Source organism: Nicotiana tabacum, chromosome 17 (assembly GCF_000715075.1).
Source record: "Nicotiana tabacum cultivar K326 chromosome 17, ASM71507v2, whole genome shotgun sequence".
Taxonomy (NCBI): Eukaryota; Viridiplantae; Streptophyta; class Magnoliopsida; order Solanales; family Solanaceae; genus Nicotiana; species Nicotiana tabacum.
This window is the reverse complement of record NC_134096.1, coordinates 105035236-105046437: the sequence shown is the minus strand read 5'-3', so window position 1 is coordinate 105046437 and position 11202 is coordinate 105035236. Positions and strand designations below refer to the sequence as shown.

The window sequence follows — 11202 nt, the reverse complement described above, 5'->3', positions numbered from 1 at the left end:
ATTGCTTTAAAAAAACTGAAAAATAGTTTGTAAAGCAATTTTTTTGTAAAAACTAAAACAAAAATGAAAAATAATTTTCTAAAGCAATGTTTTTGAAAAAACAAATATTTTCTTTTTTTTCAGTTTTTAGGTAAAAAATTTCAGCTTTTTCCAGTTTTTAATTGCCTTAGAAAATTACTTTTTAGTTTTTTTTCCAGTTTTTAAAAAAACATTGTTTTAGAAAATATTTTTCAGTTTTTTTTAAAGCAGTTTTTTTTGTAAAAACTGGAAAAAAAAATATTTTCGTTTTTTTTCAGTTTTTAGTAAAAACAATTCTGTTTTTTCAGTTTTTACAAAAACAAATTGCTTTAGGAAATTATTTTTCGGGTATGGGTAAATGAGTCTTTTTAATTAATTAGGAGATATTTAGAATTGACCAACAGGACGATGACACGTGTCCCTCCGTTTAAATGAGGGGTATATTTGAACCCAAAGTATGACTGCAGGGGTATAGATAACCTAATAGTATTATAAAAGATATTCTTAAACTATTTTCGAAAGTACAGTGGTATATTTGGACCTTCGCCCATCAGTAAATGATCAGTACTTTAATCAAAGAGCATCTCTCGTGATCAAACTAGCGTACGTACACAACAGAATGAGAAAGAAAGACAAGAACGTCACACAAGAATAGCAACGTAACGTCTCTGGAGAGCCATTGGAACTTGTATGATCAAACCACAAACTTCAACAAATTGGTACAACTTAAAACATTTCATATTTGACAAGAAAGATAAATATTCTTCTTGGACCTGAGCTTGATCTGGAATTATTTTCCGTTAAATTAATTATTATGCTAGGATTACATACTTCATAGATAAAAAACATAAATATACCAAGCTAAGGTTGGTTTTGAGGTCAATATTGGAGGGCCAATGTTATTTTTCTTTTTTTGGTAGGGAGGGCCAAAAAAAAAAATTGACGTATTTCTCTTAATAAAAAGACATCGATTTACTTCATGAATCCCATTTAGAAAGAAAAGGGAAAAAAAATAGATGAGAAAAGACAGAGAATTCTTGTTACACAAATAGCCGGTCATATTCGTTGTTTACTTTTTCTAGCCGATATATAGGGGTGTATAAAAATTGGGTTAGTTCTGATTTTTCAATTATCAAACCAAATCAATTGTGCCGGGTTATTAAATCTAAAGACCAAACCAAACCAATAAAAGTCGGGTTTTTTAATCTCGATTTTTCACGAATTTTTTGGGTTTTCGAATTTTTTTTCATAAAGTCTTCATAGCACAAAATATAAAATTTGTGAACCAAATATTTCTTTAATCCAAGTAAGACAGAACTATATAAGGTGTTTTTCAAGAAAATAACATAAAATATGAGCTGATTCATGACATTGCACTAAAATATTCAAAAATAACGATAATAAAATCGCATAAAAATATTATTAATAAGCCATAATAAAAATGAACATAATCTAAAATATAAAGTTGCTAAAATAAGTACGACTAATAAGTATTATTAATTACATGAGTAAACACTAAAAAAATGCATTTTTTCTAATCATGAAAAAATTAAAAAATAGATATTTAACACTATGGTCATTCCTAGTTCAATTGAATTGAATATCTTTTGCTAGCATTAATATTGATCATTTGATTTTGTTTTGGACTTTATTTGAGTTACTAATATTTATGAAGAATAAAATTTATTGGAGCATTCAAAAATTATAAGTCCAAAATTGAAATAATATGTTAAAAGATAAAACTATGAAAAAGTTTAAATAATATTTATAAATTATACTACAATAAATACTTTTATGTATTAAATATATTCAAAACTTATATACATGTAGTGACGGGTTGGTTTGATTGCGATTTGACTTTTTTTAGTTAAAACCAAACCAAACCAATTATGGTCGGATTTTTTTTTCCAAACACCAAACCAAATCAAACCTAACCATAGTCGGGTTTTTTTTTCGGTTTGATTCGGATTATCAGTTTGGTGCGGTTTGTCGGTTTCCTTTATGCAGCCACTACCGATATATATAGATTAATTATACATTGATTATATACTGTTTCACATATATTATATATATATTATATCTTCGCCGGCTATTTTTAGTTTAACAAAGTTAGGTGTGCGGATATGTGTGTCAATTCTTCTTTCGCGAACCGAGCATCCAAGAATATCCTTGATCAAACGTATCATTGCACTTTGCATATTAATCAGAGAGTAACTAGAGATCTACTTACGAAATTTCGTGCTACAGCATTCGAAAAACTTAAAATATTGGGTAAAAGAACATAAAATATATGGTTATCCTAGCTAGGTGCAATTTGAAGTCACTACTATTATTTGTTCTACTTCATATAAATTAAACATACTATATAGTTTGTGCGTTAATTCAAGGCAGGTCATGTCCAATTGCTGCATCACCTCCTTCACTTAGGTCATGACCTGCACCGAGTTCAGCATTAGCATCAGGATTATTGCCACCATTGTCACCAATATTAAAGCCTCCTCCAATGCTAGAACCAAATCCAGTTCCAGTTCCAACTCCAACAGTACTTGTTCCACCACCTCCAATAAATGGACCAAAACCACCTCCAAACCCACCAACACCTGCTCCTAAACCAAACGGAGGCCTTATTCCACCTCTAAGTCCACCAAAGCCACCAAAAAATGGTGGTAAATGATGCCGAAAATATTCTTTTTGCTCATCAGCTGTTGATTTTGCCTCCATTGCTAGGCTCCTTGCGTTTGTAGGGTAAACAAGAACACTGGTGATCATAAGAACGATAACGAGAATCTTGGTTGCCATTTTCGATCTGTAGTCGTATAAACTTAAGAGAGATAAATGATGTTTTGAGTGTGAGAAATTTGGGTTTGTAAGCTGAAGTTATATAGGTGTCGAGAAATTGATACAATAATGAAGAATGTTAAAGGTAGGAACATCAGTAGCTCATGCATATAGTGCGTGCATTCATGTATTAGAGAAAGGAAAGAGAAGAAGCCAACTACATCGATCCTTTCATTAAGATAACTTAATCAACCCCTTCTCGACTTCGTGATCAACCTAATTAGTTTAACACACAGCAAACGAAATCTCATACTTCAATCACCCATAACATTACTATCAAAATTCTCCATTGTTGAAGATATAATTGTTGAGTATATAAAAATTTGTCATTTCTAAGTTTAAGCTTTTCTATAAAATAATCACATACTTCAACATCTATATATAATACTTTATTACAGACATCATTGCTGCAGTTAATAGAACAAAGGTACATCTCAAACATTGCTTTAGAGAAGTCAATCAAGTGGCAGATTTCTTAGCTAAGCTTGCCTCATCTGGTGGAAATGGTACCTTCTATTACTCTTTTCAGCATCTTCCAAAAGAGGTGAAGAGACACTTTCAACTAGATAAGTGGCAACTTCCTAACAAATGTAATTTCTTTATAAGTTGAATACATAGTTTGCTAAGAAAGAGTCGTATAGTGCACTTTTCAATCGTGGAGGTTTAGGTCAATGTCCCCCTCCTCTTTGTAATTTCGGTTTCTTGTGAATAGACATGGTAGGGGTCGAGTCTAACACCCAACTCAGGGGCGTACGCAGAATTTTCTGCAAGCGGTGTCATCATTTAAAAAATAAATTACTAAAATGACATAAAAGGTAAAAAGTTGAGAAGAGTACCACCAGCAAATCCGGAATTCATAAATTGTACATTAGAACAAAAGAAAAGTAATTTTTTTTTCAACATTATAGTACTAAATCCGTTTAAGTCATACTAAAATCGTTACATGTTATATTTGTTTATTTATTTATCACTTTAATTATTGTTTTAGCTTAGAGGATAGAGCTCAATCCTGATCACAGAATCTAATTTTAAACTAAAGATACTTCAAAAATGTTCAAAAAAACTGAGTAAGATGTCACTGGTAATTGTTGCATCAATTTTTAGGAAGATTGCTAGTCATGAATTCATCCTAGTGAAAATACGAGTACTTGTCACATTCATTGTTTCGTAACGTATTAGGTACAATAGTTTTGCTAGACTAAAAGAGAAAGACAGAACAAAGTATAGTAGAGAGATGTCAAACTTTTCCGGTGGCAGACCGCGGTCAACTTGTTTTAGTTTACATATATCAAAGACATTTTGCTGGTCAGCTACTAATAAGTCTAGAATTATACTGAGACGTATTTCTCCATAAATGTACTTCCACTATAGGAAAACCATAAGAATGAAGCTTAAGGTGCATAAATTTGAAACTAGTCTCAGGTAAATTATAAAACTGATTTAAGTACAAATTGAGTTCTAGCCCAGCTCGGTAGTTTGATTCCACGAACAAAACAAGAAGGTTAATTACTTCGTTGGATTAGCCCACAAAAAGAGAAAGAGAGTCAAATAAGGATTAAAAGAGTTTTTTTTTCTTCCTTTCTCTTCAGAGATTAGAACAGACCAAAAGATATTAAGCAAGGGTGAGTTCAAGAGAGAGATTATTGACATCAAAACTGGCAGATGGCTCTAAGGACATGGTGCTACTGGAGAAATCTTCCTCTTCTGCAGTTTCAATAATTGAAGCAGATGGGCTCTTATTTGACAAACTGCTAGCATCTCGAACCACTTTATTCCCGTTGCCATTATCCTGAAAAAAGCAGAAAAAATCTACTAATTAGTTAAGTAGTCATAGGTACCAATCTTATAATGCTTGTATCAAGTTAAAGAATTATAACATATAAAAAAGCCAAATATTTCGGTAATTACTTGAACACTGCAGCCATTGAAGAAATCCCAGAACATGGTGTAATGATTAGACTTTCCTTCCAATCCCATGATCTTATTTTCCTTGGTCTCTTGCATATGTTTCCTGTTCAATTAAAACAAGGGGAAGGGTGAAAACTATGCCGCGCCGTTCTTTTTTAGTGTTTATGCGTAACCAAGAAAAACAAATTGGACGTAATTAAGCAAGAGTTCTCACACAATCTGTATAATTTGACATATGACTGTTATAACAAGTTGTCCGTCTTATTTTTGTCATATTACTAATTTGACGTATTAAGGACAACTTGCCGGTTATTACCAGTAATTATCGTATATATGAAAAATTTAACAAAGCGGAAAAAGAAGAAGATTTGACCACCAAGAAATGTGATGGGATAGATGAGATCTCTCACTGTTATAACCAAATTAAAGGTCAAATCATGGGAGCCAATTATTCATAAAGAGTGTTTCCCTTGATGAATCTTACGCGCGATACGACTCCAAATTAGCTAGATCAGACCATGGCCAGTGGGTGCCGAATAGTTAAAAAATAAAGAAAAGAGATTAAAGAAGTTTCACGAACCATGGAGGCAAAATAGTAGGCGACGAATGGGCTTCAAACAAGACTTTGCCATTAATATTGTAGTACTGATGATAATTCATTTGCTCTCGACCATCCATTCTATTCCTCTTACTCCCATTTGCAGCTTCTGCTTCAGCTTTAACAAAAAGAAAATCAATACAGCTCCGTTTAAATCTTTGCGAAAAGTAAATATAGAATGTAAAAGTGGAAAATAATCCCAAAATAGATTATGTGGTTCCAACTTCCAAGCATGTATCCAAGTTCTTACTTTCTAGATTTCGTTTTTATTAGATTTTTGCTTATTTTCACACTTGGGTATAATTAACGTTTTCAACATAAATGCCAAACTACTGCTCCCCATACATCAACATTAAATACAGACTTTGTTTAAGGGTCAAATAAAACATTAAAAGATTCCTGAAATGGAATTCTCTATTTTTTCTTGATTGCATCATCATTACTCACTATTTTAATTACTATTAGTATTATTTAATAACGGATAAGACATATGGTATTCAATTGACTCTGTTTCTTTGGATTATAAAACCAAGTTGCCTCTAAATTCATCCGTTTAAGCTTTAAGGACTAGAAATTTTAAAGAAGAAGCTCAAATAAATAAAGAAGTTAATTTTTGCCGAACTCCTTCACATATAACATACAAGGAAACTTGAGTTTGATCCAAAGAAGTAAATATATACCTTGTATCATCTGTTCATGCTTCATGCTTCTGTACATCTGCTCATATCAAAATACATCTTTAAATTAACTACATATACAAAACAAAAAGGGACAAAACATGCATTTCCAAACTCTTCTTTAAGAAATAAAGCTTTCTCTCTAACCTGAAGGTGACTCTTTACGTGAGATATGGTCAGGCCTTTCACATCCATTAATTGTAGCACCATCTTTGGAGTTGCTCCTAAATTAATTAAACACAACAAATCAACAAATAATAAATAACAGCCAAGAATATTTAGAAACATATCTCACTCTTTTCCTAGATAGCTAGTGGAAACTTTTCTCCTTAATTAAGTTAATTATCATTGGTCCACTCCCCTTTTTAAAGAATAATGTAAAACTTTCCTTAATAAAGAAAAATGCCCCTTTTTAAGCATTTTTAATTTATAACTCATTCAAATGCATGTAGTTTACATGCAAAAAGGAAAAAGAAAAAAAGAGCAAGCGTACGATCTTCTCCGCCAAGTCTCTCAACTGCATGCACAAAGCTGCGATGAAGATTTTGTGTCCATCTGAGTCTCGGCATTTTGGATCTAACATATGGTCTTACCCCTCCAGATTTATTGCTATGATCTTTCAAGTTATTTTCAATGGATAAAGAAGGAGAATTTTTGGAAGAACTTTCACAGAACTCTAGCCCCTTCATCATGTTAATTAAGAAATGAAGAGGTTGCAGGGAGAGGCCAGCCAGGGGTGGAGAGTCATATACTCTATTCCAAAACGAAAACAGAATAAATATTAGTGTGAGACTGTTGTCATGTTTTGTCTACTTCTACAGGCTTTAAGAAGATGGAATTTCTTACAAAAATTTGAGTTCTTGAAGAGTTTAATTTAGTCCACTGAATTTTTGATTATGAAGCTGAAAATATTTCACGGAATTTCAGAAACTCTAGTGAGATGTTCAACCTTCGCACTCATTATTGTATGAAAATAGTGAAAGAGTACTAGAAAAAAGGAGAAGAAAATGAATAAGGAAAGAAATAATTCCGCAGAAAAGATTCTAATTGATCATATAGAGTGTTACTTTTCAGGACATTCTTTGTTTGAAGTCAGTATCAAAACATTCTTGTGCCCTCATATGAGATATATCTACCAAGAAATCAGAAGGGGTATTAATGACTATTCACTGGCTGGTTGTTTAACTTAGTAATGATCGACCTCATAAAACTTGCTAAAGGACAAGTATGAGAAAACCTCTTTTGGCATTTGGTGAGGCCTTCGGAAGTCAGTTACGAAACATTAAGAGTGCAATCGTGTACATGAGTTATACAAGTGTTTGTTTCTAAGGTTTTAATATTGTATACCGGTGAAACCGAGCCCTTTGGACGCTTCGGTTCCCGATGAAGTAAACGGAGCATAAATGTGTGTAAGGAATCGGAATCGGGGTAAGGAGCCCCTCGAGTCGTGATCCTGGCAAAACACCTGCCCTCGGAAGAATCGGGGCCACGTCCCCCAGGTCCGATTCGAACCCCAAAACTTCGGAGAGCATTACCAGATAATCGAGCACGACAAACAAAGGGTCGTGATATCCGTGCCCAGTCGGAAGTTAAATGCGTGAATCTCGGCACGTATCGGCAAAAAATTAGTAATTAGTAAAACGAAAGATTTTTACCTATTTTGGAATTTTACTTAGGGTAAAACTCCCCTACTATATAAAGAGAAGTCTAACTAATCATTAGGGATCATTATAACACGCATATCAAGGCAATATACTCTTATTTTCTCTGTTATTCAAAGATCTTACTTTTGTTCACCATATCTTCATTATCGTGAGCCCGGGATCGAAGGCGCGAATTTCATTAAAATTGTTACTGACTCCGGGATCACTCCCGTTAATTGGTTTGACAATTTATTACGTCCTTTATCAGTTTAATCTAACGCAATTTATTATTTGTATTGAATTAATCCGCATATTCTTAAAACCACATATAAATTTAATTATTATCCATTTTTTAGGGTAAATAGTTTGGCGCCCATCGTGGGGCTAAGGATAATAGTGGCAATTTGATACAAATTTTCATAACACACTATATTTTACACTTGTTCTTTGAGCTACTAATTTCAGGTCAAATTAAAAATGTCAAATTCCCAATATCCATTTGAACGTTGATGTTGAATCCAGCCACCATGGCGAGAACAACAATGTGGTGCCCAGCAACGAGGTGCCCCCTGTTGACCCCAACGGAGTTCCAGCGGCGGATCCGATTGATGCTAACTCACATATGGCCATCAAAGCAATTTTGCCAACCGACCCTGAAAACAACATTCACAGGGGAGCCCAATCAATTTGCGGGTGATCTTTGAAATGTTATAGGCTCAACAGACAGTGATAGCCCAGTTGCAGAACTAAAGCCACGCCCCCAGCAGAGTTGAGCCTCAACCGTCGTGGGAAAACACTCGCAGAAATGAACCAGTCACAGAAAGGCCGAGTGAAGCTGAACCTAGGACCAACCTCGAGATAATAAAGATGCTCGAGGAATTGGCAAAATGGGTGGAATGAGGAGAAAAGAAAATTGAAGCCAACGATAAAAAAGTGGAGACCTATAACTCCAGGGTCGATCAAATCCCAGGAGCACCATCGATACTGAAAGGCCAGAAATCCAAGAAGTTTGTCCAAAAGACTTTCCCTCCGAGCGCAGCTCCGAAGCCAATCCCGAAGAAGTTCCGTATGCCCGAAATTCTGAAGTATAACGGAACAACTAATCCAAATGAACATGTGACCTCCTACACGTGCTCCATCAAGGGGAGCGACTTGGAAGATGATGAAATCGAATATGTTCTGCTGAAAAAGTTCGGAGAGATCTTGTGAAAAGGAGCTATGATATGGTATCACTACTTACCCCCTAATTCTATTGACTCGTTTGCTATGCTTGCAGACGCCTTTGTAAAAGCGCACGCCGGGGCCATCAAGGTCGAGACTATGAAGTCAGACCTTTTTAAGGTGAAGCAAAGAGATAATGAGATGCTCAGGGAATTCGTGTCGAGGTTTCAAATGGAACGGATGGATCTTCCACCGGTCGCGAACGATTGGGCCGTTCAGGCATTCACCCAAGGACTCAATCCCCAAATCTCATTGGCTTCGCAGCAGTTGAAGGAAAATTTGATAGAATACCTGGTGATAACTTGGGCCGACATCCATAACATGTACCTACCAAAAATCAGGGTCAAAGACGATCAGCTCGGGGCCCCTTCCGGATCCGTTTATCTCGTCAGGCCTTGTGACAGATCCAAAAGAGCCGTCTATCATGAATCAAGATCGAACAGAGATTGGTATCAACCACACAATGGAGATCGAAGGAGTAATGGGTCCAGACGCAACCCTACAAGGAGTGAAAGAAGAAGTGATCAAGGTCATAATAACCGGGGACTCATGCGCAAAAACGGTTTTGACAGACCCATCGGGTCTAAGGAAGCACCAAGTTTATCGGAGTACAACTTCAACATCGATGCTGCCGGCATCGAATCATCTATTGGACGAATCAAAGATACTAAGTGGCCTCGACCATTGCAATCTGATCCTGCCCAAAGGGACTCCAACTTAATGTGTAAATATCATGGCACTCATGGCCACAGAACCGAAGATTGCCGACAACTTAGAGAAGAAGTAGCCCGGTTATTCAATAACGGACACCTCTGAGAGTTTCTGAGTAATCGAACCAAAAATCACTTCAAGAATATGGACTCCAACAAGCAGATCGAGCAAGAGGAACCATAGCAAATCATTAACATGATCCTTGGTGGAGTTGACGTCCCCCAAGAGCCGATGTTAAAGCGCACTAAAGTGTCCATTACAAGGGAATAACAGACTCGAGATTATGTACCGGAGGGAACCGTATCTTTCAACGACGAGGACGATGAAGGCATCGTGCAACCACACAATGATGCACTAGTAATATCTGTACTCATAAATAAATCTCGAGTTAAGCGTGTGTTAATTGATCCAGGTAGCTCGGCCAATATCATCAGATCGGGGGTTGTGGAATAGTTGGGTCTACAAGACAAAATAGTGCCTATAGTCCGAGTTTTAAACGGATTTAACATGGCATGCGAGACCACTAAAGGGGGATAACCCTGTCGGTAAACATCGTCGGAACCGTTCAGGAAACAAAGTTCTACGTGATCAAAAAAGATATGAGATACAATGCTCTATTCGGGAGGCCATGGATTCACAACATGAGGGAAGTACCATCGATGCTACATCTGGCGTTGAAATTCCTCACATTGGGAAGAATCAAAACAGTTTACGGGGAGAAATCGACCGCAAAAGAAATGCTCGCGGTCGATGAGGTGGTCCTTATATCCGCACTCTCAACATCAAAGAACCCGAGTTCGGTCACCAAGGAAGGAACCAAATAGAAATCACTGACACCAGCCGTGACCGAGCCAGAAAAGTATAAGAAAGGTGAAAATGACGATTCTGATGCCACCAAGTCAACAGTTGAGGAGCTAGAGCAAGTCAGATTGATCGCGCACTTGCTCGATCGGAAGGTATACTTGGGAACGGGGCTAACTCCCGAGCTCAGGAAAAAACTCATCGAATTCCTTATAGCTAACATAGATTATTTCGCTTGGTCCTATCTTGACATGACACGGATCCTGACAGAAATAACTACCCACAAGCTGAGCTTGGATCTGAAATTTTACCCGGTTAAATAGAAGAGGAGGCCTCAGTCCAAAGTTAAGCATGCATTCATCAAAGACGAGGTATCCAAACTCCTTAAAATAGGTTCAATTCGAGAAGTTAAGTACCCGGATTGGTTAGCAAACATAGTTGTAGTGCCTAAAAAGGGAAATAAATTAAGAATGTGTGTAGATTACAAAGATTTGAACAAGGCATTCCCTAAGGACTCTTTTCCTTTGCCTAACATCGACCGCATGATCGATGTGACGGTCATCCATGAGATACTCAGCTTTCTCGATGCCTATTTCAGGTACAACCAGATCCGGATGGATCTGGGCGACCAAGAAAAGATTTCCTTCATCACTAAATACGGTACCTATTGTTATAGCTTAATGCCATTCGGACTAAAAAATGTTGGTGTCACTTACCAACGCCTAGTAAATTGGATGTTCGAAGAGCAAACAGGAAAATCAACGGAGGTTTACATTGACGACATGGT

The 11202-nt window shown here is 36.2% G+C and overlaps 1 protein-coding gene across 2 annotated transcripts; it reads right to left on the bottom strand.

Annotated features, from left to right (window-relative positions):
* Window positions 1–4193: 4193 nt before the first annotated feature.
* LOC107787676 (uncharacterized) lies at window positions 4194–7122 on the bottom strand. Of its 2 annotated transcripts, none has more exons than XM_016609280.2 (6): window positions 6533–7122; window positions 6187–6263; window positions 6043–6079; window positions 5345–5471; window positions 4765–4867; window positions 4194–4645 (listed from the first exon to the last, which is right to left on the bottom strand). In XM_016609280.2, exons 1-6 carry the CDS (start codon window positions 6729–6731, stop codon window positions 4469–4471), a joined length of 720 nt encoding a protein of 239 aa, XP_016464766.2. In that variant the 5' UTR covers window positions 6732–7122; the 3' UTR covers window positions 4194–4468. The 2 variants fall into 2 exon arrangements, with proteins under 2 accessions (XP_016464766.2, XP_075089888.1); XM_075233787.1 differs by having other exon boundaries at window positions 4202–4645; window positions 5345–5480.
* Window positions 7123–11202: the final 4080 nt, after the last annotated feature.